This window comes from Micropterus salmoides, unplaced genomic scaffold (genome assembly GCF_014851395.1).
Source record: "Micropterus salmoides isolate LMB-PRFRI ecotype aquatic unplaced genomic scaffold, ASM1485139v1 Ms_hic_scaffold_1, whole genome shotgun sequence".
Taxonomy (NCBI): domain Eukaryota; kingdom Metazoa; phylum Chordata; class Actinopteri; order Centrarchiformes; family Centrarchidae; genus Micropterus; species Micropterus salmoides.
Window position 1 is genome coordinate 48,206,068 of NW_024040040.1, and position 27,369 is coordinate 48,233,436.

Sequence of the window (27,369 nt, forward strand, 5' to 3'; positions counted from 1 at the left end):
GTTTCGAGATTTGCAAACCATGTAATCAAGTGAAGCCATCGGAACAAATGTTCTTAACACAGTTAGCATGTCGCTTAGCATATATAACTGGCAAGCTAATATTTTAAGAGTTCTCCAACATAAAATGACAGAGCTTTCTCAGGATAAACGTGTCAAATGTACATCCAGGCACGATTTCTTACTTTTATCCTGTGTGCTTTACATTCAGCGAGCAGATAGAGATTCAGTCTGCCTGCCTAATACTTCGTCGTCCTTGTGCATCTGCTCTTGTTATTGACCAAAATCCCCAGACAAGTCACAACATAAGCAGCAGGTATGGGGCTCAGGTGACTGTGGCTAGACTCTGGAACTCTCTCCCTTTAGCCTTGAGAACGATAGATTCTTTTGAAACTTTAAAAAAATAAATAAATAAAAAAACCCACATCTTTTAAAACAAGTTTTTAATTGACTGTCTTTTAATTTTAATGGTACCTTTTATGTGCAGTTGTTATTTTATTAACTGTAAAGCACTTTATGACCCCTCTTTGTCTGTGAAAGGTGCATATAAATACACCTCTAAGTGGACGCCTTACCAGGATTCATTGATGTTGTTAAAAAATCTTTACCAAGCAAACCTCTGTCAAGGTCCAGCTTTTTTGTTAAAACACAAGTTGAAAATTTAAAAAGGAATAATTTTACATATTGGGAAATTTGCGTATTCACTTTTTACATACAAAAGTAGCTACAAAGATAAACTCCAATATGTGCATTCAATATGAAGCTAGAGCCAGCAGCCGGTTATCCTAGCATGAAAATATGGGTAAACAGTTAACAAAGGTAACAAAATCTGCCTACCAGAACTTCTAAAGTTTACTAAGACGTTTGGATTGTATGGATTAAACAAACTAGATAGAACATGCTGACAGATTTCAGATTCAGAGAGTCAGCAACATAATGAGTAGGCACATTTCCCCAAATGTTTTACCTATTCCTTTAAATACATTTCTAGGAAAACACAAATTAATTCCTGTTTACTGGTGATGAATAGCAAAAACTGAACTTGCTTCGTACCTACTATGCAGAAACTCCAGGTAAAAAGGGACTGCAGAAAATAGTACTGAATTAAGAGTCTGCAGGTTTTCACTCCAGCCACACACCGCACCAGATGATTTCACTGATTAGTCTCTCCACTCTTTTTGAAGGTGTGATAATCAGTGACCTCTGTTGCTGTAGTGTGCAGTTGGAAAGAAAACTGCAGCGTCTCTGTGCTTCACTAAGCAACAAGTGGATAATTTAGGCACACCTCTAAATTACATTTCACTGTTCTGTATAATAATGCTATGGACACCATCTAATTTGAACCGACACATATTTAAGTCTTTATAATGTGGTATACATAGTTTTTTTTATTTATGACTACTTGATTTAATAGATCAAGCATTTACACAATTAAGTCAGGATCACAGGTTAAAATAATCTAACACTTTAAAAGGACTTTGTTCAGCACTATTAAGATGTCAGATATAAATATAAAACATATTGGTCAAATAGAGAAGTTAAGATAGTAAATGTAAATCTCTCACCACATAATCATTACTGACACACTGGATTGTTGGAATTACACCTCATATTGCTAAGATGACAAAAATCTTATTACCTACCCAAACGTCAACCACACATGATTACTTACATTGACTCATTTGGCAGACGCTTTTATCCAAAGCGACTTATATTTGAGGAACAACATTCAAGCATCAAATAAAGCACGAGATCTACAACTGACTAGTAAGAGCAGCAATAAATACTAGTAAGAGCTAATAGGACATATCATGTCAATGGGGTAAATACCTAGTGAAAGTAGTAAGAGTTAACAAAAAAGTGCAATCAATGCAAGATAATTGTAAGGGGATAGAAGAAGAGCACAGGAAGTGTACATTAGAGGTTAGGAGTTAGAGGTCTTATAAGAGAAAGTGTTCTCGGAAGGGACGAGTTTTCAAGAGCTTCTTAAAGTTAGAGGGACGCCCCTGCTCTGATGGCATGTGGTAGCTTGTTCTACCATTGTGGTTTCACAGATGAGAACAGCCTGAGATTGCTTTGAGTGAAGGGACAGCAGAGCCAGGCAGGGATTGCTGGAGGAGCGTAGTGGCCGAGAAGGAACATAAACTATGGAGTTTAGGTAGATGGGTGCAGACCCAGTAGTCACTCTATGTCCAAGCATTACTGACTTAAATCTGATTCGGGGGGCCATGGGTAGACAGTGGAGGTCACACAGTAATGGAGTGACATGAGTCCTTTTGGGCTGATTAAAAACCAGACGTGCTGCTGCGTTCTGAAACATTTCTACGGGTTTCACCGCACAAGCTGGAAGACCTACTAGGAGGGCATTGCAATAGTCAAGCCGAGAGATAACCATGGCCTGTACCAGAAGCTGGGTGGCATATTGGGTGAGGTAGGGCCTGATTTTTCTGATGTTGTATAGCAAAGGGGGGGTTTTGGTCCTGATGGACCGCAGCCTTCTGCCAGAGGGGAGTGTCTTAAACTGTTTGCGTCCGGGATGGGAGGGGTCAGCTGAAATCCTTCCTGCACGCCTCAGAGTCCTGGAGGTGTACAGTTCCTGAAGAGATGGAAGGTGACAACCAATCACCTTCTCTGCAGAGTGAATGATACGGCAGCAGCGTACCAGATGGTGATGGAGGAGGTGAGGATGGACTCAATGATGGCGGTGTAGAAGTGCACCATCATTGTCTTTGGTATGCTGAACTTCTTCAGCTGCTGCAGGAAGTACATCCTCTGCTGGGCCTTCTTGGTGATGGAGTTGATGTTTAGCTCCCACTTGAGGTCCTGGGAGATGATGGTGTCCAGGAAGCGGTCCACAGTGGTGACTGGGGAGTCACACAGGATGATGGGGGAGGGTGGGGCTGGGCTCATTCTAAAATCCACAACCATCTCCACTGTCCTCAGAGCGTTGAGCTCCAAACTGTTCAGGCTGTACCAGGTCACCAGATGGTCAATCTCCCACCTGTAGGCGGACTCATCCCCACCTGTGATGAGCCCACTGAAGGTGGTGTCATCCGCAAACTTCAGGAGCTTGACAGACTGGTGACTGGAGGTGCAGCTGTTGGTGTGCAGGGACAAGAGCAGAGGGGAAAGAACGCAGCCCTGAGGGGAACCGGTGCTGAGGCTCCTGGAGTTAGAGAGATGTTTTCCCAGCTTAACATGCTGCTTCCTCCCCGAAAGGAAGTCTGTGATCCACCTGCAGGTGGAGTCAAGACACGCTTAGCTGGTAGAGCTTGTCCTGTAGCAGGGCCAGGATGATGGTGTTGAAAACAGAGCTGAAATCCACAAATAGGATCCTGGCGTCGGTTCCTGGGGAGTCCAGGTGCTGGAGGATGTTGGTGAAGGGCCATGTTTACTAAGTTGTCTACAGACCTGCTGGCTCTGTAGGTAAACTGCAGGGGGTCCAGGAGTGGGTCAGTGATGGATTTTAGGTGGGACAACACAAGGCGCTCAAAAGGACTTCATAACCACAGATGTCAAGGTCTGAAGTCATTTAGTCCTGTGGTCCTTGGTTTTTTGGGGACAGGGATGATGGTGGAGGCTTTGAAGCAGGCTGGCACCATGGCATGTCTCCAGTGAGGTGTTAAAAATGTCTGTTAACACCGGAGACAGCTGAGTGACGCAGTGCTTCAGGGTGGATGAGAGACAGAGTCCGGCCCAGCTGCTTTGCAAGGTTTCTGCCTCCTGAACAGTCTGTTGACATCCCTCTCCAGGATGGTAAGAGAGGGAGAGGAGGTGGGGGGTGAGATGGTGGACTGTTTCCAATCAGTGGTGTGACGGGGGGCGGTGTCAGGTCTGTCCCATTGTCTTTCAAAACGACAGTAAGAGTCATTTTTTGAGAACTGGTGCTGTAATCTCTCTGCGTACAGCTGCTTAGCATCTTGCACTGTCTTGCTAAAGCTGTACTTTGACTCGTTAAACCTGGCCAGGTCTCCAATTCTAAACGATACTTCCTTTTCCAACCTCAACTGTCTGAGGTTAGCTGTGAACCAGGTTTGTCATTGGTATAACTCACTCTGGTGCATGTTGGAATGCAGCCGGTGGGGTAGTCTGGCGGGAAGGATAGGTAGAGTTGCGGAACGTCTGCGTAGCAGTGGTAAGAGAAGCCCTGTGAGTGAATGATCGGCCTCAGTGAGTTAGTGTAAATTGAGAAGAGAAGGGGCCCTAGCACTGAGCCTTGAGGCACCCCTGTGGAGAGGCAGTTGGAGGAGGATAATTGTCCTTACCACAAAACATTGTAGGAAGAGAGGTAGGATTCGAACCACAGGAGTGCTTTACCCGAGATGCCCATTGCTAAGAGTGTGGTTAGCAGGATCCTGTGATTGACTGTGTCAAAAGGATGCTGATAGGTCAAGCAGGATAAGAACCAAGGATTGGGCTGCAGCTTTAGCTGACCTTCTGTTACAGACAAGAGCCATTTCAGTAGAGTCGCCACTCTTAAAACCAGACTGATATGGATCTAGGAGGTCATTCTGTGAATTCTGAGACCTGTTTGCAGACTATCCATTCGATAGTTTTGGATAAAAATGGTCGAAGTGAAACTGGACAATATTTCTCAACTTGAGTTGGGTCAAGTGAGGGCTTTTTGAGCAAGGGTTAACCCGAGCCCTTTTGAAGGTGGTCGAGAAGGTTCCTGAAGCCAGAGAAGTATTTATCACATGAGTGATTGCTGGGACCATGGTAGGAGATATGGCTTGCAGGAGAATCATAGGAATCTGGTTTTGTTCAGTACGAAGCCTACGGATGGTATCAGCTATGGGACTGGTTCGGGCGAGCAGGCTTGGTGGATAGAGGACACAGGCTATCCAGGCATGAGCTCAGTGTACAGCACAGAGATTGTGCGGCATCATTGACCTCGAGTGGGGAAAATGTGTTGAGGGGAGGTAGAGCAGAAGCTACCACTGAGGCAAAATGAGTGGGAGACAGGTTGCGAAGGTTGCGGCCGTGTGATGTGACAGATGGTGCTGGAACAATGGGCTGTTTCTGTAGGCATATCGTGAAATGAATGACATAGTGGTCAGACATGTGTAGAGGTGTGATTGTTGGGCACTTGGTGGCACAGTTTCGGACAAGAACGAGGTCAAGCACCTTGCCAGCTTTGTGGGTCGGGAGGCTGAGAACCTGTGTTAGATCAAAGGACTGAATCAGAGACAGGAAGTCTGCTGAGTTTGATTTGTCTAAGTGAATGTTCAAGAAACGGACAGTCATGCTCTGGGATTGAAGACAGCAGTGTGTCTAGCTTGTCCACAAAGTTACCCACTTGTCCTGGTGGACGGTATATGACAATCACAGAAACCTCTACCAAAGTGGACACCAAGACAGCAGCTGTGTGAATTTCCATGTGTTGGAAAATAAGAGCTCAGTCCCAGTGAATGAAAGAGTAATGGTGGACAGCGCAGCAGGGGCAGCAGAGTTTTCTGATTTGATCCAGGTCTGAGTGCGCGCCAGTAGCCCAAGAGATAATGTGTTAGCATAAGCAGTGATAAAGTCAGCTTTGTTGACTGCAGACTGGCAGTTCCATGAACCAACAGAGAAGTAAACGGATGTGGGTGGTGTCTGTTTTAAAGGCTTGAGGAGTGCCTGATTTCTGTACCTAATGTCATGATATCTCTTGCGTGCCACAGAGACAACAGGAATAGTATGGTACATGGCCTGTGTAGTTGTAGCCAGCAGCTTTAAGTGAGTAGGTGTGCTTAGGAAAAGCTACTCTAGTAGGTGGCCTTGCTTGGTGGACTCGCACAGGTAGACTGGCTGGTCTTTACCCAAGTAGGTCTTCACACAAGGAGCAGACGCTTCAGTGATAGGTTTCATTGAAGTAGTATCAGTCTAATTGCATACAGGTGTGCATTAGAACTGATTGTACCCAGTTGAGATTGCTCTCCGGATAACCAAGACAGCAGGGTTGGTTTCAGTGGGTGGGACACCAACTTACAGACAACTCTGTCATTTTATGTAAAACTTGAGACATTATTCATGAAAAACAATTGTAAGGCCATATAAAATATTTTGGAATGACAAATTATTCTAACACAGTGCAAAGCTGCCACATTTGTTTTCTTCTGCCCACATCTTTCCCCTCAGGCCTCCCATCATTATCAGCTGTATCAGTTATATTTCTGTCTTTACAAAGTCTGTGTCATGCTCATTTATTTCTTCAGCGAAGTAAATCTAATCCTAAATTCCTATCTCCTTTTTTGCATGCCGCATGACACCATTATAAATGCATTAATTACAATTTAACATACATGATTGAATCTTATTTCCAGCGGAGACAAGAAGCTGCCTTAATATTGTTTTCTGAGTTAATTAGTCAGTTAAGAAGTATAAACTCAGTGTTATTTTGTATTGAGTTATCAACATGTTGTCTTAGTCATCTGACTTTGAAATACATTGAATGTGCCTAAAATATTTAATAGTATTATTTAGAACTAGTAATTGGTGGTTCAGTGTCTGGTGTGAGGCTAGACAACTAATCAACCAATTATAATGTAAGAAGCTGATCTGTTTCTTTGTTTAGGATGATACAGTTTAACTAGGGCTGTCCCTGAATAAGGATTTACATGTCAAGGATTGCCTATAGTCGACAGATCGTGTGTGTGTGTGTGTGTGGGGGGGGGGGGTTACACACGGTAACTCTGCTTTAATCTCTAGAAGTTGCAGTCTCTATTCATTAGTCATTGTAATTTACACTGTAGATTTACACCTGAACTGAGGCAGCTCTGCTCGCCTGCCATTCACTGGTCTTGTGCAACGTTGTGCATGTCCGCCAACTCGCCGACAATTGCATGCACGTCGTGGTTGCTTGTGGGTCTATTCGAAGTACTGTTTCGCTTTTGAAAGATAACTTGAATGTGCTTATTCCTGTGTACATAACAAAGCTGTCTAAATCTTCTAATCTTCTAATTTCAAAGACGAGACATTTAAAGTGATTATGGTGACAGTGTACTTTATATCTAACAGGTGATCATCTTCATTACAAAAGTAGTAGTAGTGATTTAATGTAGTGGAGTGCAAGAGACGTGGGTGTTAACCAGTCATGGACAACTTAATGACAGACACTATAGGGTTGCATTATGATAGATGTACATCATTTCTGTTTTTGAAGCATGACTTTTACAAGTCAGGATATCTTCTCTATCTTCTCCTGTTTAAACTTGTCTCTTCTATAATATTGTTCACCAACATTATGAAAGTAAACTATTAAATCACTGGAGTAGCCCTTTAATTTAACTTTCAATAGTTTTAAAGAGTAACTGCATCTTGGCAAATCATGTGACCATTCCTAAACAGTATCTTACTTCATACATAATTTTTCAAAATACACACTAATAACACAACCCTAATTTGACTATAGAGTGGCAATACAGCCATGCAGTATTCATTTATAAAATAATTACATATTGTAGCTTAACCCTCACATCCTATTTAGTTTTATTACGGACATTAATGTACATTATTTTAATTCTAACAGCTGCAAGGCATCACAAATACTTAATGGGATATTTGGTATTAGGAGCTAGTATCAAGTTTATGATTGCTTTGCCAAGGCAGCCTGTTATATAATACCTTTATCCTGTGCTAAAGTTGAAAAGGGCTATGTGCTGTAACTGTGGTCAATTTACCATTTAATACAATTTCTAAACAATCAGACAGGCCTGTCATTTGAGTCATTGGTGGGTTTGACATGATGTTATCAAAACCATTGAGCCAGGATAAAAAAATAGGTAAACCTGTTCCATTTGTTGCTAACTGAGGATTTGGGTCAAGTCTGAGACGGTCCTTTGGGGATTCCTTTAGCACCATATGTGCAGGCCAAATGCTATCATTACCCTCTGCCCTTAAACGATCTTCCCTTCTATCTTGTGGGTCTTATAAAATCTGTCACTACTGTATCAGGCCACCAGACCAAGGTCAAATGGGAAGGGGTGGATTTGTCCGTGCGGGTTTGCTTGCATGTGTGTGTTCTTTTAATCTCATTAATGATATATGAATTCCCCATGACGGTGTCTCTATAGTTTAAGCATGGTGGGAGCCAGGTAGATATGAGGAGGAGTAAACAAGCTAATGCAATGTAATACAGATGCAGTTGCAGTTTCAGCTCCCTAGTGTGGTGCTCAAATGTGGCAGCATGCCAACAAAACAGGGTTTTGACTTGGGCTTAGCATATTAAAGATCACAAGTGCAACTCCCTCCATGTGCACATCTCCCATTGACCGCAGGAATTCCTTGTCCTAATTTGAGGGAAGAGGTTGCACTGCCAGTGGCGAAAACAACAGCCGACTTGTATAAATTAATACGCGTAGGCGGAATAGTGCTGTGCAGAAAGTGCAGCTGGCTAGGCCTTCGATCATGTCCCTACTCCTCTGCATGCCCCACACTGAATTACAATTCAGACAAGCTGCCGAGTCAGCTCAAGCTAAACAAGCCATCTGATGTGTCCAAAGGCACACTGCATATAGAAAAAGGAAAGAAAAACACTGTAGAATAATAATCTTTACAATCAAAATGTGATTTATAATAGATTTCAACTACAAGAACAAAGTATGTGGCATTGCGTGAAAAAGCCCAATTTTCATTCAAAAATTTACCTCTCTTTTGCCTCCCCACACCACTGCAAAATTGCTCCATCAATCCCTACTGCCTTTTCCCTCGAGGTAAAGTCAAAATATTCAGCAGTTCATTTGTGTTGCTCATTCAGCAAAGAACTTGTGTATTACATGGGCGGTATAGTCTCAAAGGGGCCAATAGTTGTTCCAGACAGCAATGAATCAATTCATACAAGTCGATTGTTGTTCATGTTAAACGGCAGCACAAGCAGAGGCAAGCATGCAAAACTTCAGACACGGGAGCATGTACACTCTTTTTTTGTGAGCCAATAAGAGATGCACACACGCACAACAACAAAAACTTCACATCATATAAAAGTGAAATGTCCTGCACTTTAGAGGGTTTATTAACATTTAATAGATTCCAGCAGAGGCCTCTCTGACAAAAGAAAGACTTTGAACTGCACTGCCTGTTGTGGCTTTTTACTGCCTTTCAAAAGGTAGGAAACAATGGCTTTCCGAAGGCATCTCTACAAATGTCTCCTTTGACCCTTGAGGAGTTACTTATGGCCCACAGAGTGGATTGCGCACTGAACAATACAGCAGTCGTATGAGTCCATAACTCTGCCGTGGCTGCATTAGCTTTTATGATGTCAGACGTGCTGCAATAACAGAACAGGATGTTCCTTGCAAGAAGCGTATGGTGCACGTTTCACAGCATGATATACACATCACTTTAGGACATCAACAATAGAGATTATAACAAAGTTATTACTCCCATTGTTAGTTATAGTCACCATGCTTTCACGAGTGTGGGTGATTACTATGTCTAAGCATTTTTTTCCAGAGCATGCAGTAATACCACACCTGTTTTGGGGTCGACAGAAAAATATGGCTGTCCTTGTAGAATACTGTAGACTATCCTGGCACTGTTTCCATAGGTGGGGTCATCCGCATCAGTCGCTGTGACTTGCAACACTGAAACACCTAAAAATGAATACAGCAAGATTATTTCCTGATAAATACTGTCTCTCTTGGAGGTTTGCAAATAATGCAAGTGTATAATTATTATTATTTCATTATGTAATGGCTATGTGTTGAAAAGCAACCATGTCTGGTGACTTTAGATCAGAGGAGAACTGCTTATGCATTATGAAAATATGATGAGAGAGAGATACTTAAAATGCTGAACATATCCTCAATAAAAAACAGTTGTTGTTGTAGCTTTACGAAGATCACCTCATTAAATCTAAAGAAACAGGCAGCTAGAGAGTAATCATATAGAAATGCATTCACTTATTTATTTATTTATTTAACAGCTGACTGGGTGTGTGTGTGTGTGTGTGTGTGTGTGTGTGAGTTATGTCAAATTGCTTTTTCAGACATCTTCATCTGTTAAACCTTAAATGGGCAATAAGAGCACAATCACAGGTCTCCATTTTCAAGCATTTTTCATTACGAAAGATGACAAAGACAAATCATTTGTAAATTTCCTTAAAAATCCCTTGTAAAAGTCATTGTGGTTCAATTTCTCTGTTGCTCAAACAGTATTATGATTATTACATTATAATTACATGATGAGTGCATTGTAATTGCACAGCAAGCTTATTAAGTACATATAAGATTCATAATATGACTGTGTTAGGAGTAACATGAACTATATTGTACATCCTAGGGCACACAGGCTCTGTTGTTGTCCTCTGGGAATTAAAATAAAATAAACATTTGAAACTCACTACACTCTGACCCACTGGATTTTATTTCTTGTAAACCTGAAGGAAATCCCACCCATAATGAACCATCTACTCCACAGTATGCTTGGGCACTCTGAATCTCTGTCAACCTTGAAGTGAATATTGCACAGGGAATTATTTGGAAGCTGAGCCGGTTCCAAATCATCTGTCTAGGAAAATATAGTAGTTAGTACATAATTGAATTGATTATCCTTGAACTGCTCTGTGTTAATGGTTTAAGTAAAGACAATGCTCATCTGTGACCTCTTATGATTAATATTTCTGTATAGCATGGTGAAGAATCTGAACTCTTTATCAAGCCTACATATTTTATCTCCAGTTTTTTTCAAAATGTGTAACTCTAATAGAAATCTTGTCACAGTACCTTTTTTCATGTTACAGGCTTCCTGAAGCATAAAGACACTTTACAGTGGGACAGCACCTAACAAGACTTTTTGTAGTTTGTCTTATAAGAAGGAGCCTGAAATTTTCTAAGTTAGTGCTAACTTGTAGCGACTGGATCTAGGAGTTCTTGGACTTATCCCAGTTAAGGGGTCGTTGCACCCAGCCCCTTTTGCAGGTAGTGCCCCTCAGTTGAAACAAATTGACTATTTTTGACAGATAAACCCTTGCAATAAATTTGACATTGAGTCCTCGAGGATATATTACATTGTTGGAATGCCAGACCGCTTTGACGGCAGTGAGGCTCCATCAGTTTAAGGTTTCAGTTGAACATTACACCTTTCATTGCACATGGATTATTTTTATAATGTTCTTTTTGAAAATGACCACAATTATAGAGATGACAAAAGACTCATCTATCAGTACACACACACAGTGGCCCCTTCATTACTGTAGGTACACGACTGGTTGGAAACATGTCAAACAAAAGTCCAATTATATGTTTATTACTGAGGTCAAGTTAAAGGTGGTGTACTGGACTACTTTATCCTTTCCATTTACATACATGAGGGGGTTTAAACAACTCTCAATACAATGCAGTCCAATACAACATCATCACTAACTATGACCGCAATGTTAAAATATAAATATAATTTTATTAACACCTCTATGACAGGCATCATAAAAGTTGCCTTTATGGCAGAACAGTTGCATTGAATTTTATTAGACCATACAGGCATACCCAATAAAGGGACAACTGAGTGTATACTAGTTGTTCATATTCATGAAACCTTCCAGAGTACTACCAGCCCATGGAAGTTGTAGATTGTGCTAACATCACAAAGTGGGAACAGCAAAGGGTTACGCAGAAAGGTACCACGCTGGAAATTGGCTTCAGAATTTCTTTAAAAAAACATCTGTACTTGGTTCAACATTTACAGATCATCCTTTCCATTATGAACCCAGTACATCCACTTTTATCACCTCCTTTAGGTTTCAATCCATCTACGTCTATTGACTTCACTGGACTCATTGCTGTAAATCACAAAATCTAATGCACTTTTAAGAGATCATGTTTGGTCTCGGGAACTGGATTACAATGAGTAGCACCTCTTCATCCTCCCTCAGTCTGAGTCAAGGGACTTGTGCCATTTGCTGAAAAACCCCAATTTCTTGGATGTGAATTGTAATGAAGCAGCAATTTGTTAGAAAGATGTTGATTGAGACTTAATGGGTTGAAATAAGATGCCATCTTAATGGGATAAAAGATATCCATACACAGCCAAGTGTTTGGTTTCAGAGAGGCCAGCCATCAGATATGGAAACTGATTGGAAATGTGAAAGCAAAACAGAATGGGCAACAAGTACATATCATACAACATGGGGTTTATGGGGGGGGGAAGTCAAATTGATCTGTGTTTTATGATAGATAGAAGCATCTACTGGAAACATTTGAGAGATGCTAATATTGGAAAATAAATCCAAAGTGTCAAAAGTGCTTTGTATACAACCCTGAATATCTATTTTGATGTGTTTAAAAAGGGTTAAACACTTACTTACACATTTGTGCAATTCTGCTCAATTGCCATACACTGGTTCCAATAACACTAATTTAATCATAACTACTCACCTAAACAAGCCACCACCTCTGCCTCTAGGTTTTGAAACCACTATTAAACAGTGATTTTCCCAGAAGTGAAATGGTTGACAGGAAAGCAGAGCTTCTACATCCAGCTTTTCCATTTAGAGACAAGTCAACTGGGAGATATCCAGTAGTGGGAAATTGATACTCCTTTCATCTAGCACTCTAAAAAATATGAATGTATGATTGAATGGGAAGTATGAAACAGTAACGCTGGACTACCTGGCATGTGCCCAGCTAATCAATTTAGACAGGAAAAAAGAACATCACAACCAATTAGCTGCCACACTCCCAGACAGCCCCTTCCTGCACTTGGGAACGCCAGTATTGATAAATGCTGGGGGATTAGTGCTCTGGAGTGTGAGGACAGTTGATTGTTACAGCCGATTTGACGCTGCAGATGCCGAACCAAAGAAGAATTACTTTAATGGACATCTGCAAGAGGGGGCGGGAAAAAGGCTAATTATTTTCCCCTTCACAGTCTTTGATTTCCTCCCTTGGGTCATCAATGATGATTGATACTTTTTGTGCAACCGATGATGACGTTTGCAGTGAACATTGAAACTTTAAAATGAGTGGCCTCATTAGAACTAAACTAAGAATGCCAATACACAAATTAGTGCTGCAAGTATATTCTCATTACCCTATTATGCACTCATTTAGAAATAAAGATTACAGCAAACAATTTATCTAATTATCAGAATCATTTGTTGTAAGATTTAATAGACATATTTTTGCAGCAACAGCACAGTTTTCCACCTTAAACTAAACCTAAAAATAAAATATTCTGTATTATTCTACATACAAAGCATCAGGACATACAGTGCAGCACTCCCAGAAGATATTAAGACATGTACTTGACACATCCAACTTAGAAACAAATATACTGACTAGCAAAGTTGTATGTGTGTCAGGCCTGTCTGTTCATGAAAATTCATGAATGCAACCAGGAAGATATTGACTGTTTATAAAGATGGCGCCTACAGGTCTATTGGGGTTTGCATATTTAATCAGTTTTGCTCATTTCCATCTTCTTGCAGCAAGAAACTGATGAAGCTGTTCATTTTTGCTTTGAGATATTTTCTAATACATATTTCTACTTCTGTTCAGCAACTTTAGGGATTATTTTAGACAGACAGATATAAATGGAGTATTTTCAACAAACTGTCAGCGTCACAAATTCACCATCTTATAGTATATTTGAAGCAAAATTGCTCTGACAGCAGTTTGGCCACCATTTGGACAACCTACATATGTTTTGAAGGAGTGCTGTGAAATATTAGAGCACCGTACTTTTGAGCTATTGTGCTTCGAGGCAGAATCCACTGGACTGAGAAAAGGGTGGCTTTTGTTCACCCGAGCTAAAAACAGAACAGTACAATAAAGAAATAAAAAATAGATGTTTGCCACATGATGCTGGGCATATGAGGAGAAGTTGTCTCAGAGGAGGTGGATAGAGGCTTTTCTTTCCTCTATGATGTGGAGGACTCCACAGTCTCGATGGCGGGGATTGCTGTGGAGGCATTATTGAATGCTTTATAAAGACCTGCCCACCCGGGAAACCATCACAGCAACCAGAAAACAAAGATGAAAAAGAGGACTGGGCTGGCTTACAGAAGATCAAACATTCTGGAGAACATTATCACATAGAGGGCAAACCAGAGTGCCGCACAGGGTAATAACATGTTTGATCACAGTTCTTCATGGTAATACCTTCTTTTAAACCATCTTAGAGCAGCAGTACTAGATCATGAGTCTATTTGAAACATACACACGTTGTAAAGTCAAAGGTCTTGTAGTTTTCTCTTTACTGTAGGTGTAAAGGGGATTTTAACCATGACACATATCTTAAAAGCAACATAAATGACACTCAAATTCAGACAGAAGAGAGCAATTATTTGGAGGTCCAGTTTATTTTGTAGCACTACTCACCCACTTCAGACATCTCAGGCACCGTAGCTACAAAGGGTCCATCTGTGAATTTAGGTGCATTGTCGTTGATGTCTTGTACTTTGATGATGAATTCTGACTTTGGTTCCAGGGCCTCCTCTGTGTTGCGGTCCAAGGCTTGTGCATGCAGGACATAATGTGTTTTCCTTTCCCGATCCAGGCTCTTAGTGGCATGAATATCTCCTGTCACTTCGTCGATGATAAATATAGTCCCAGCTCCTTCCCCGCTCAGAATGTACCTGACGGATCCATCGCCTTTATCTGAGTTTGAGTGAAGCTGCAAGGAAAACGAGACAAGACGTTGTTTGAATGCAGAGGATGTTGCCAAAATCACTTCTTAGGACTGCTTTTGATTCACAGTTTTTAAAATATGATTCACACTCGTAACATTCACAGTGGCCACAGTGCACTGCAGTAGAAATTCATGAACAGGGACTGCAACCACTAAGATGTCCATATTGGCGCTGAGATGATTTGTTGATTAGTCAATAGTCAACTGACATAGTTAATCTCAAATACTGGTAAATGGTTAATAGTTTTCCAGAAAAAAACAACACAGTTTTTCAAATGTGAAGATTTTAAGATTACTAAACTAATACTAAGCTAAACTAAATAATTAACAATATTGATGAAAATTATAAAAAGTCGCAGCCCTAGTCCATATGAAGACAAACATAGGTTTTATAAGAATAAAATACACATCTAAAATACTACACTTTGATATAATCCCTACCAAGACTATTTAAAAACATCTGTTCTTTATATAGCAGTAACCTTTGCAGCATTACTGCACTGCACGGTGATCGTCAGCCCATGTTTCAGCTTCAGAAAGCTCCCAACATCTAACTCAGACATTACATTATTCAATATTCTTCTCTCAGGCCTGACTGTACCCAAGCATCGCTGAAGAAATGCATCTTTAGAGATTAAAGTTTTGGGGGAAATCCTTACAACTCTGTTCAAATGGAAGAGCGCTGCCTCTTTCTCACCAGGAGAGAGAGGAATAAGAGAAAAATGAGCCACTTGTTCAGCCATAATTGACACCAAGAGGATTAGGACTTTCATGCCAATTGCTCAGCTGGGTTGCAGTTTTAGACTTTATAAATATATTTTACAATACCACTGAATTGCCAAACCAGGGCGCCACGGTAACATCATCATTTAAGAAATTTCATTTTTATCCATGAATAAAACATGTTAAGAAACACAGACATTTTTCCTTAGGGAAATGTCACAGCTCAACATAACAGAACAATCCATTTTCATTGAGCATTGGCAAAGCTTTACATACTGGTGGTATTTTTGTATTTTATATTTGCACATCAACAAGCTGTGAACACAAACTTTGAATTCCAAAGTGCATCTCAGCCTTAATCAAGATTCATGCAAGTCTTTGGATAACATACGATACACATACTTGTTTGTAGGATATATTTTCCCCCTCCTCACATTGTCATATATTTATACTCTGAATAAGCATAGTTTTATGAAACCTGCAAAAAAAACTACCAAAATGTAAAAGGGGAGACAAAATACTAACTAAAACTACTAAAATAAAACTAAATAATGTAAAAATGCCATGAAAAGGAACTTTAACTTTGAAGTAATAAATCATAATTACAACTGTTGCTAAAAAGACAGATCATTTTTTGTTGAGTGCCAATTAGAAACTTCAGTATACTGTTGATATGTTACCTTGCTTGACAGTGTACTTATAACCAATCACATCACAGTAACAAAGATATTTTTAACCAGTCATGTGATTCTCCAACTGATATCAGTGATAGATAAGGATTTTGTTGTAAATGTGTTTGACTGGTGCAGTCCCAGAGTTGGGAACCAGCTACAGTATTTTGGAGTACACCCATTATTGACCAAACTACATAATACCTTCTGTTTGTTGAATAATTAATTACTATTGCAGCACTGCTAATCCACCACTGAACCTCCATCTCTGCTGGGAGATATGACATGACAGCCTGTAAACCTGTAGAGTGTGCAAGGATACAAGTGGAAAAACCAAATGAATTAGCGTAGTGTTACCTTACTGACCATGAAGCTTGTTTCTGGCAAACACAGGTGTATTTTCCAACCACTTAACAACAAGTACAACCACAGATGTACACATTTATATTTACAAAAAACATTTCAGAACTTCTTCTATAAGATGCACAACCATTCAAATAGACAAGTTATTTAACAAGCTGAACGGCAGAGGTCCTCAGGCGACATCTAATCAAAACCCAGACTAGCAAATAAATTACTAATTAGAAAGCTGCTGTTGATTGCTGGGCTGACTCTTGATTAGCGCTAACTGTCCTTCCCGTGCTAAATATCAAGCCTGTAATTAGATAAGGAGTCAAAGATCCTGTTGAATCAGGTAGTTAATCAGTTACTAGATTATACTAATATAAAACACAAGCTTCAAAACAAGAAACACATGGATTGTATTATTTAAGTTATTACTTATTACAAGTACAGACCACTTCCATAACTACTACTAGGATATATCCACTTTTGTCCAGCAGCGCTCTACAACTACATCTCACAAATGTAATTTCGCCTCCAGCCGGTGCTAATTTAGCCATCCACTTCATTTGCAGGAACCAATAAATCATGCTCTGCAAAGTGCGAACCAATGATGCATATGGCGACTACTGCCTTCCAAAATCTATGGGTGATAAAAGTGTCCACAGGTTGCCGGCTTTTACATAAACATTGCGAACTGAAAGCACAGCAGTGTCAAGCTAGCTGAGAGTGAAACAACATGAGGATACTCTTCATTAAAATCAGAAAAGAGTTATTGAGCAATAAAAAGGATGCATGCATGAATATATTAAGTCTGTTATATTAAGTTTATTAAGTATAATTATTTTTTAAGTCTTCTCTGCAGGTGATGCAGTCTTTATTGGTCTTAAAATCACCCTTATCTTCCACCATTGTCCATTGCTTACTCATAATAGATGTGTTATACATAATGTATGAATGATATATTGACCCTTTTAACCATCAACACATTTCTAAACTTTGTATACTCTAGTGAGGATCGGAAGATCTGGGATCCAGGACTCTACAGATATCTTCAGGGAAAAAACAAAACAAGGTCTCTTAAGTTTCAGAGGTATGCACAAAATAGTGAGTGTAACATAATGTGAGTCAACACTTTTTTTTAATTCATCATATTTTTAAAGCGGCAATATGTAGTTTTCAGTGGCCACTACCGGTGCGGTTTAAATATTGCAACCAGGTGTGTGCTTGTAGGCGTGTACTCATGAGCGAGCATAATCCGAAGCATAACCGCTTTCATACAGAAATCCTGCAATAAATGCAGAAAAACTGGCATACAGGCTGTGGCTTTTCTCCAGACATGTTCCGGCTCTGTTACTTCAACGTTCCCGACTCATACAGCGCAGTGAGCCGCATTTTGGCACAATACTCCTGGAATAAGGCAGTGGGACAGCAGCTATAGACAGACAGGGAGACAGCTTCACACAACATGCTGGAAACTCCCACCGCAACGTTACAATAATATTTTTATTACCTTGCGGTTGAACTAATCTACGCTCGTTACAAAATAGGTAAAACGACAATAAATCTAAATTGAACCTTACGAAGCAAAGAGCGGCAGGTCCAAGCTAATGTAGCGTTAGCTGGAAGCCCTGCCTGACATCACTAGAGGCTAGTAAACAAATCGCTCTACATTTGCTTTTTACCATTAGATGCTTTCTTGCAGGCTACTTAGACATAATACCGGTGGTACACAGGATAGTAACATGGGTCGCGTTAGTTGGTGATGTGGAAAGCAATAAAAGTTTGCACTGTATAACGTTAGCAACTGCACGACGTTAGCCAGCAAGCTAACGTGACGCACTCCGTGACTTTCCAGTGTTTTCTGTTTTTACCCGACATCATTTGGTCTGATGGGCTTCAGCACATAAAACTTTGTTGTTGTTTTGTATCCTTAAATGGAGTTTATGTTGGAGTCTGTGTTGTGCTGGGAGCCGGTTATTTTATGGTTTACTGTAAGTGGACTAAATGTTGTTAGCTGCGGTGTTGTCGCTGTAGTCTTAGAGAGGCTCGGGAGAGTGCGCAGGGCCACATCCCAACCTGGTGTCCTCACATAAGAAGTAGAAAAGTGCCTGATGCATGTAACAGAGAAAACAGGCGTGTGCTTCATTTCTAAGTGAGGTTAGAGTCCATTGACAAAAAGGAAGTAAAAATTTGATTTATTAATAAGTGATTTCATTGAAAAATACATATAGGCCCTTTAACCAGCAAGAAGTCCCATGGAGATGCAATATCTGTTCTGCCAGGGAGTCCAGGTCAACATCAAACTTATGTCAGAAATTCGGCTGAGCAAATATCTTGTTACAAGGTAATTTCCACTGAGAACTGGGGAGCAATGCCCCCATCACTTTTACAGTTTTGATTTGATGTTCCTGCTCGACACCCTCTACTGCAACGACTATTGTTGCTGGTCTTATTGTTATTATAATCATTAACATTACGATGGTTACCATTAACACTATAATAAATATCTGTACCATTTTTCATTTAGTTTATAGCAACATTACCTTCGCTGTCTGTACCTCTGTGTGTATATTGTGTAGGCTGCCTCCCTCCCCTCTCTCTCTCCTTACATCCCTCTCTCTCTCTCTCTCTCTCTTTCTCTCTCTCTCTCTCTTTCACTCTCTCTCTCTCTCTCTTTCTCTCTCTCTCTCTCTCACCCCAACCGGTCGAGGCAGATGGCCGCCCACCCTGAGTCATGGTTCTGCTCGAGGTTTCTGCCTCTTAAAAGGAAGTTTTTCCTTGCCTCTGTCGCCTAGTGCTTGCTCTTGGTGGGAACTGTTGGGCTTCTGTAAATATCATCACAGAGTACGGTCTAGACCTGCTCTTTTATGAAAAGCGCTGTGAGATAACTGTTGTTGTGATTTGGCGCTATATAAATAAAATTGAATTGAATTGAATGTACTCACTAAACACTCTCTAAGATGAGTTATTTTACTGTCCACCTGTCACAGTCCACGTTTGTGAAGCTATAAGTTGGTGAATATTTAGATTTTCTCATTTAGGCTACCTTCAGTTTTCACCCTACACCCACAGCAATAAGGCTTATGAGCAATGGCATTGGAATTAGCAGACTCTCTTGTCCCGGGTTTTGTCTGTCAGGCTCGAAACAGGCCAATCTAACCATCTGATTGGTGGAGCTTTTTGGGGCCATATGTAGCTTAAAGGAGACATGAGGTTAAAGTATATAAATGAAATCCCTGTGAGCACAAACCTCAGATTTCCTCCTGTTCTGAACACTCTGTTTTCAACAGCTTTCTCTATCAACGGCTCCTTTGTACAACACACACAGAGCTATACAGAGCCGGTATTCCATATATGGTCTTGGCCAATCAGAAGACAGTGGGCTTTGAGAGGGGGGGGCGGGGATTTCACATCTGAAATCAAACATACACCCTTGCAATTATTTAATAATATTTTGGGGTTTTTCGGATGGCTATGGTCAGGCAAAAAGTTAAAAAACATTAGTAGTACCTTGATAAAGCCGGGGGTAAAAGCATTTGCTGTTAATTTCTTTTGCAACAGTCAAGTAAATTAAAATAATTTCAGTCAACTGCAGCCTTAAGGACCAGAAAAAGACAACATAAAACAACAAATATTTATAGATCTTAAAGTGATATACCTCCTGGCCGTAAGTAAACTGCATACAACTTTCTCATGTTTACTAGCCATCTGTGACTGCTTGATGATACCAAAGAGAGAGGAGGCAAAAAAAAAGACATTTTTTCTGGACAAAGACTGCCCTCAGTGCTATTTAGGGGACAGTAGAAATTTCACATCTTTCCCTTCTTAATCAAAGCTGATTGTAAAAAAATAAAAATAAAAGTGGTCTTGGAGGAAATTTCTGTAACATGATTTGAAGCCTTCATTTCTCTTTAGAGGGTACTGCTACTGCATATTGGCTTCAGCGTTGGAATATTTTATTTATACTTCATTCATTTTGATCACACAGAAAATTTCATGACTTCCCGCCTTAATGTAATTAGTGTCAATTTTGTTAAACTGCAGAGCACACGCGATATGAGCTTAACATACATAAGCACTACATGTGGCATTCTGGATCAAGGGGACATGAAAATGTCAGTAATGTCCAGTTCATGCAATAAATAATGAAAGGAAATATATGGAAATCTCTCATACACAGTGATCAGAGAAGTCCAGGGGAAACATCATGAGAAAGTTGAAAATACAACCTCTGCAACCTTGTTGTTTTGTCATCTCCCCACAACGACTTAGAGGAATCCTTTTCCTCCACAGGGCATCAAAACAAGGGATTGTTTTTATCTCTCTGTCTCTATGGGCGACTTTATTAAAGACTAGTGGAATAATATGACTGACATGTGGCTGGCGGCTGGCAGCTGGCAATGCATTTCTGAGGAGTTTAAAGAGATCAACAGAGTCTGGGGCTCTAAAGTCGCTGGCGCAAACACTCCAATCGCAAGAAAAACCTCACTTATAATTTCATCATATGCCCAGATGAGCAACCTGAGAGAAAGTGTATCTTCACTTTCTTTTGTCAACAAGCTACGTGTTTTCCCTGCCAGGCTCTGTATACTCATTGTCAAGAGCAGCCTTAAACTTTTTGTGTTCACAAGCTAATTGGTGCTCACAGCCAAACAGTCTACCTTTGGCTCTGTCGTACCACTTGTCAGGTGTCAAAGTCAATTACAAGGAGAGAAGAGATTTGAGGAAGAAAGCAATCCTTAGTGGATTGATAAATGATAAATATCTGCCAGTACCACATTATTTCTGCAACATTACATTGTATTTTTTTACTCATGTAGTGATGCTGGATAATATAATAAAGTTAATGGGTCACAAATGTAATCAAACTAGAGCTGCAACTTGTGATTATAGTTATTCAGTCACTCATTTAGTCTGTCAGAGTTGATGACAAATGAAAAGTTACAAATTATGAGTTACAGCACAGAGTGAAAATTGCACAAATGAATAAAGAGAAGCTGTGAGCAGCAAATGTTAGTCTAAAACACTAACATTCGCTGCTCATAGTTTCTCTTACATCTGTATAACCAACACAATAATCACAATTATCAAAAGTAATTAAGTTGGTTCCTGGCTCAAAAATTGATCGTCAACTATTCTTACTGCTGTTAAAGGCTGTATAGTGACACCATAACATATTCAGAATTTTTTTTTTTATTACATTCTGCTGATGTAACAAGTGAAGTGTGGGATCAATAAAGTCTATCTTATCTTATTTTATCTTTTCTTCACTGTCAAATCTTTGAGAAACTGTTGATAAAATAAAAATAAGTGGATTATAGGACTGGACTATATGTATTCCATTTAATATACCAGTATGTGAAATATCTTTTCTTGTAGTGGTTTATTTTATATATATGTTTGTCTGGATGAATTACAGTATGACCTGTTAAAGATTCTGGACTTCTTCGGTCTGACTGGGTTGGTTGAACATGACACTGGTTGTTGTATCTACTCTCAACTAAGCATGTACAATCCTGAAACTGCAATTAGAATAAATTAAGGTTGGTAAAATATTCACAATATCTGTAATCTGATAAATTGGGTTTATCATTTGATAACGTAATATTGTGCTGGTATTGCATTTGTAACACTAGTTCTCATCATATGAGAAATCCAATCAAACATATTTTATTACATATTAACTAAGATTAAAGCTAATGATTTAGGGCCCTATGATTTCCGTGATACAGAAAACGGAATTCGATAATAAAAACTGAATCAAGAATTTTTTCAGAGCACTTAAGCCAAACAAATAGAAAAAACTATGCTTTTATGTTTTGGTGTAATTTACAGGCCCTGATTCTATCATCTGCTCTCTGTATTTCATTAAGACGGGGCCCAGCGCCTCCTGTACGTCGTTTACGAAGTTGGCACTCATATGTAAGTTGGCACTCTAGCAAGAGCTCATCACTTCAACATACTCCCAAAAGTGCAACAACACAGACTCTAATACAAACTCCATGTAAGTATTAAGACCAACGACGAAACTTTATGTGCTAAAGCCGAAAAGTCAACATCATAAATGCTGGAGTCTGACACAGAGTTGGCTTTCATCCTATTGGACAGGTAAACTAACATTACTGCCAAGCATATGAAATATTTTGTGATTTTGTGCTTTAGTTAGCTCAAGTTACTTAAGGTTAGCTTGTCGACTAACACCTAGCATTTGCTAACATTATCTGGTGCCCTTGGATTACTTTCTACATTACTTCACCAGCAAATGTGGCCCATATTACTATCCTGAGTACCACCGGCATTATGTCAGTGTTGATTTTAGCCTGCAAGAAATTATGCAACGGTAAAAAGCAAGTGTGGAGCGATTTGTTTACTAGCCTTTACTAGTGATTTAAGGCAGAGGCAGCCAGCTAACCTAAGTACATATCTACCCATGCTTTGAAATGTTCAACATACATTTATTGACGTTTTACCAATAGCAGACAGCTTCCTCACCTGTAGATGTTGCCATAATATACATTAATGCAAAATAAAGGCGCAGGACATTAACACCCATGGAAGACCCTTTCACAACCGTAAAGTTACTTACTGCGGTCTAATTGTTATGAAGTGTGGCAACAATCTTATTTATAGCACATATCTGTTTGCTATCTGAAGACCAGACCGCTAATGGCCACTGGAAACTACATAATGCCACTTTAATAGAGAACAATTTACAATATATTGCAACAATACATGAGTGATCAAGTAAATGTTTGGCATTTCTTCTTGAAAATAATTCCTGGAATTGGATTGTTGATCCATTTTCTGTCACTTGATTAATCAGTTAATAAAATAACGTCTCCGTTCTAATGTTGACAATTAATTGCATTACCCAGCAGCCATCTAGTGTACCAACAGAGCTATCCTGCAACCCACTACTGAAAATGAATGAACAACTGCATACAGAATATCTTACAAACATTTATGAATGCATTAGCACAAGATTTGCTGCTGCAATGGATGGCCAAAAGCATATCACTTCTGAAAGCATTCAAGAAGATTCAAAGTCTCCAATAGAACATCATGCACCATTACAGCATTCAGTCTTGGTTTAGACATAACCACCATGCCAATTATTCTATTCCGGCCAATTTTTCTGCTGAAAAATATAGAGTTGACTGGCCACATGGTGCTGCAATAATCAGCCAAATTGCTTAGAAGTGCACATGGGACAATGTCCTATTTCAGTAGAGTCAACAAAATTATCCTTAATTTCCTAATGTTGGCAAACTTTAATAGAGCGTGGAAAATATCCACTTTTTGGAAAAGGAACGCGTGACGTGTAACACAATCTTAACAATTACACAGCAACATCAGAGGATACGCTCTACTGAGTGCCATCCTGATACATTATTAGTTGCTACACAGCTTGACCTTCATCTCTTTTGCTCCTCCACTTCTTTTCCCTTCGGTACTGGCTTAGTCGTTTTCATTTTACAGATCCTGATAATGTATGCGCCTGGTTGGATTGCATTATTGGTGAATGTCCTTTGTAATGGCTTGGACATATTCGGCGTACAGATCCACATAATGTATGTGCCTAGCTAGTCTTGTTTGCTCTCTGCTTGCATTAAGGGATGTTGCTTTACTACTGTTATGTCTACTCATTATGTACGCTATGTATGCTGTGTGGAATAAGAACAAGGAGATGACCAAGAAAAATGTCTCTCTGGCTGTCACAAAATGAACACGTACAACATGAAACCCAGCATATGACAATATGAAATCCAGGATACATTTTTATACCAGGCAAAGAGCATAAAATATGTCAAAACACAACCACTGTGGCTACATTTCAGCTGATTGATCCAATACTTATAGATTTTCCTGCAAGATAAACTTTCAGTGAGTTAGCCTTATGGCAAAGCTAAACTGCCAACAGGCTACACGAAGGCACAGCACATTTCTATAGATGCACAAGGCTACTAATAGCTCTGCATGCTTTGCTGAAAGCTCAACATCATTTGTGTGTTCTTTGTTGTACTTTCACAACTCTGGTAATCAGTCTGGCACTGGACAAACAGTAGTGACATTTACTTCATCTTGGTTCCAAAAAGATTCATGACCATGTTGAGGCAGAAATGGGAGTTGAAGGTGTGGGGCTTTCATTCCATCAACAATGTGCATGGTGATGGGAGCGGGGGTGGGGTGGGGTTGGTGGTGGATGAAGAAAAGGAGAAATGAGCAGGCTATGCGCCCTAGCTGATGATCAGTGCCTTGGCTTCACATTTGCAATTAGTGAAGGGGGGGGTGGGTTTGTTTTTGATTGAATCTCAGCTCTTACACTTCACTCAAGAGGACTTAATCACTTTTTGTGTGGGCGTGCTTGATTGTCTGATTATATCCACATTTTGGCCATGCTCCCTCCCAATCAACTCCTCTGAGCGACTCCTTCTCTGTGATTGATTTGTAACAGTCACAGTAAACCCTGATGATGGAGCGCCTGTCTAATGACCATACAAAAGACAGTGATGAGGGCTGTGCTGTAGACGTGTTGTTGATGCATATCACCGAGATCCGCCCTAATAGTTGTCCTCTATTTTGACAACTGGGGGGAGAAACAGAATGAATCGTTGTCTTCCCAGCAGGATAGTTGGCTTCTTGATGTACAGTAATGAGATTATTAGAGTCCCGGAAGCAACTCTGACAATCATTTAATGGCTCTGCCTCTAACTGCTGCTAAAATTCAATATTTGAATGAGACCAAAATGTAATTGTCCGCACAAAACATGAAGTTTCAGCCTTGTGCTCTGGCAGTGAGTGAAAGCAAATGGTTTTAGTCTCAAGTGTCTAAATGGTGCTAATATGTTTGAATGTTTCAGCCAGTGGACAGGGGAATGCACTTTGGAAATTATGCATGCCTGCACAGACAGCAGACATAAGCTTCAAGTGTTATTTTCTGCAGTTATTGACTCAATGGAAGTTAAACTGTAATTCACTTGACTTAACTTGCTTAACTTTGTATCATATTTTGTTTTGTGAAAGTGAGACCCTATCAAGGACACATCACTACAGATTTCTAACCATGACCAGAGAACGATGAGCCTTTCCAAACAAAGACCTGAAACACAGGTGAGAAAAATCAATGACTTTCTCTTTGCCACACATGTCAAGACACAACACTTACTGGTGCTATAACAATTGTTCATTTAATCAGTTTTGACATTGTTAATTGTTTAAAGCTGCACCAATCAATATTTTTCTATCAACACTGGATTCATTGATTAAACAGAGAATTATGACCTAACACTGCAGTCTCCTTCTCTACGAGGCTTTACAACACTTTTGGTGTCTTTCAGCTAATTAGTTTGGTTTGAAAGCCTTTACTGCTTGGGTCAGTTTGGGTTCATCAGCCTCACTTCCAGATGCAGCAGGCAGCTCCGATAAACCTACTGCAGGGTACCCCCAGGATTCTCCAAGTTAAATTTAAGATTTTATTATAATACTGACATTCATATATGATAGCTTTGTGTGTTTGTAATCTGATAACATAAAATGAATGCAATATTTGTGGGGATAATGACTTGGGCTCTGGTTAGTTTTTTTACTCGTCCCGGTGATCAGCACATCTGAATGACGTAAGTTTAATGTCCATTAGCATGTTGGATGTTTTCATTCACATAATGTTACCCTACAACAGTGGCGCAAAGCCAACACACAGACACGGTCCTCGTGTCATTCACTCGTCTCTCCATTGCTGTTGTAACATTCACTGACCAGTAACCTGCAGCGGGTCTTCCAGCTCCGCTGTTTCATTAGCGCTGGCCATAGTGTGACTGACTCGTAGTGCTAACCTCAGCGCCACTGCCCTCAGCCTCGTCCCCCAACATGTCCATATCTCTGGCCTTCTGAACTTCACACACTTGTCCATTCTGAGTCGACCAGCTAACGTTAGCTTGTTAGTAGCACATCAGAGAGGTTTTGTTTCCTAACAACTGACTGATTCGCACCAGAGCTTGGATGCTCATGTACCGTGAACACTCCACAGTCCAGAGCGTAAAGCTAAACTCTGGCCTAAACAGCAGCGTTACCTGTACTGCCGTATAGCATCAAACGGAGTAAATTGTAAAGTCACAAACACAAAAAATATTTATTTATGATGTTACGGCATTTATTTAATCCTACGAAAGGACGAGAAAAAAATTAAGACATTTGTAAATGAAATTTCACACTTTGTAACCGAATATTTTTAGAATATTAAATTTAAGACTTTTTAACCCGTGGGTACCCTGTACTGTACACTGACAGGAGAAAATGTTAGCAATTAGATAGCATAGAGGAGCATTTAGCAGGTAAAGAGACCTCTCGCAGTTTGTCCACAGCAGAGCTATAAAATTGTTAATAATAATAGTGAATATTGCACCAATATTCATCAGTGGCTCTTCTCTCTCTTGATATGTAAATAGCCAGCTATTAGCTAAAACATTCACCATATCAACTTCATGAGTTAATCACTCACTCACTCTTTTTGTTAGTTTTGTTTCATTGTAAATAGAAAATCTTTGGTTCTACAATTGAAGATGTAATTTTGTGCTCTGTGAACCAGCTATGGGTTTGATTAATTTCAATGAATCAAAACAGTAATTAAAACAGTCCTCAACAATGAAAAATATTTTTTGTTGTAGCCCTAATACACAGACAAACAGACGCATTTCTGCACTCATATGAGCATGTGTCAGTGTCATAAACAGTTCTCACGGGTTGCTAAGTATTATTTCTGCCATTTTCAGAATCTTTCAACAACGCAGTGTAGTAATGTAACACTGGCTGGGAAATGTTCCTTTTTATTTCATGCAACACTTCACTGGTTTAACACTGAAAACATTTCAATCTACATGCACTTGTTTCCTGCATTGCAAAGTGTGGGTGAAAAGCAATTTTATGTAAAAACCTCTTTTTACTTTCCCCCCCCTTCCCACTGTTGAGCTATTACTGTGCATACAACAAGACAGTTGCCTGATTCTGTCACAGCACAATCCATTTTTAGATG

The 27,369-nt window shown here is 39.9% G+C and overlaps 1 protein-coding gene across 1 annotated transcript in view; it reads right to left on the reverse strand.

Annotated features, from left to right (window-relative positions):
• Positions 1-27,369, reverse strand: part of LOC119912717 (cadherin-18-like) — a 103,037-nt gene that overhangs the window by 50,558 nt on the left and 25,110 nt on the right. The window contains 2 exon segments of the mRNA XM_038732012.1: positions 9,450-9,569; positions 14,292-14,586. Coding sequence (XP_038587940.1) covers positions 9,450-9,569; positions 14,292-14,586 — 415 coding nt within the window.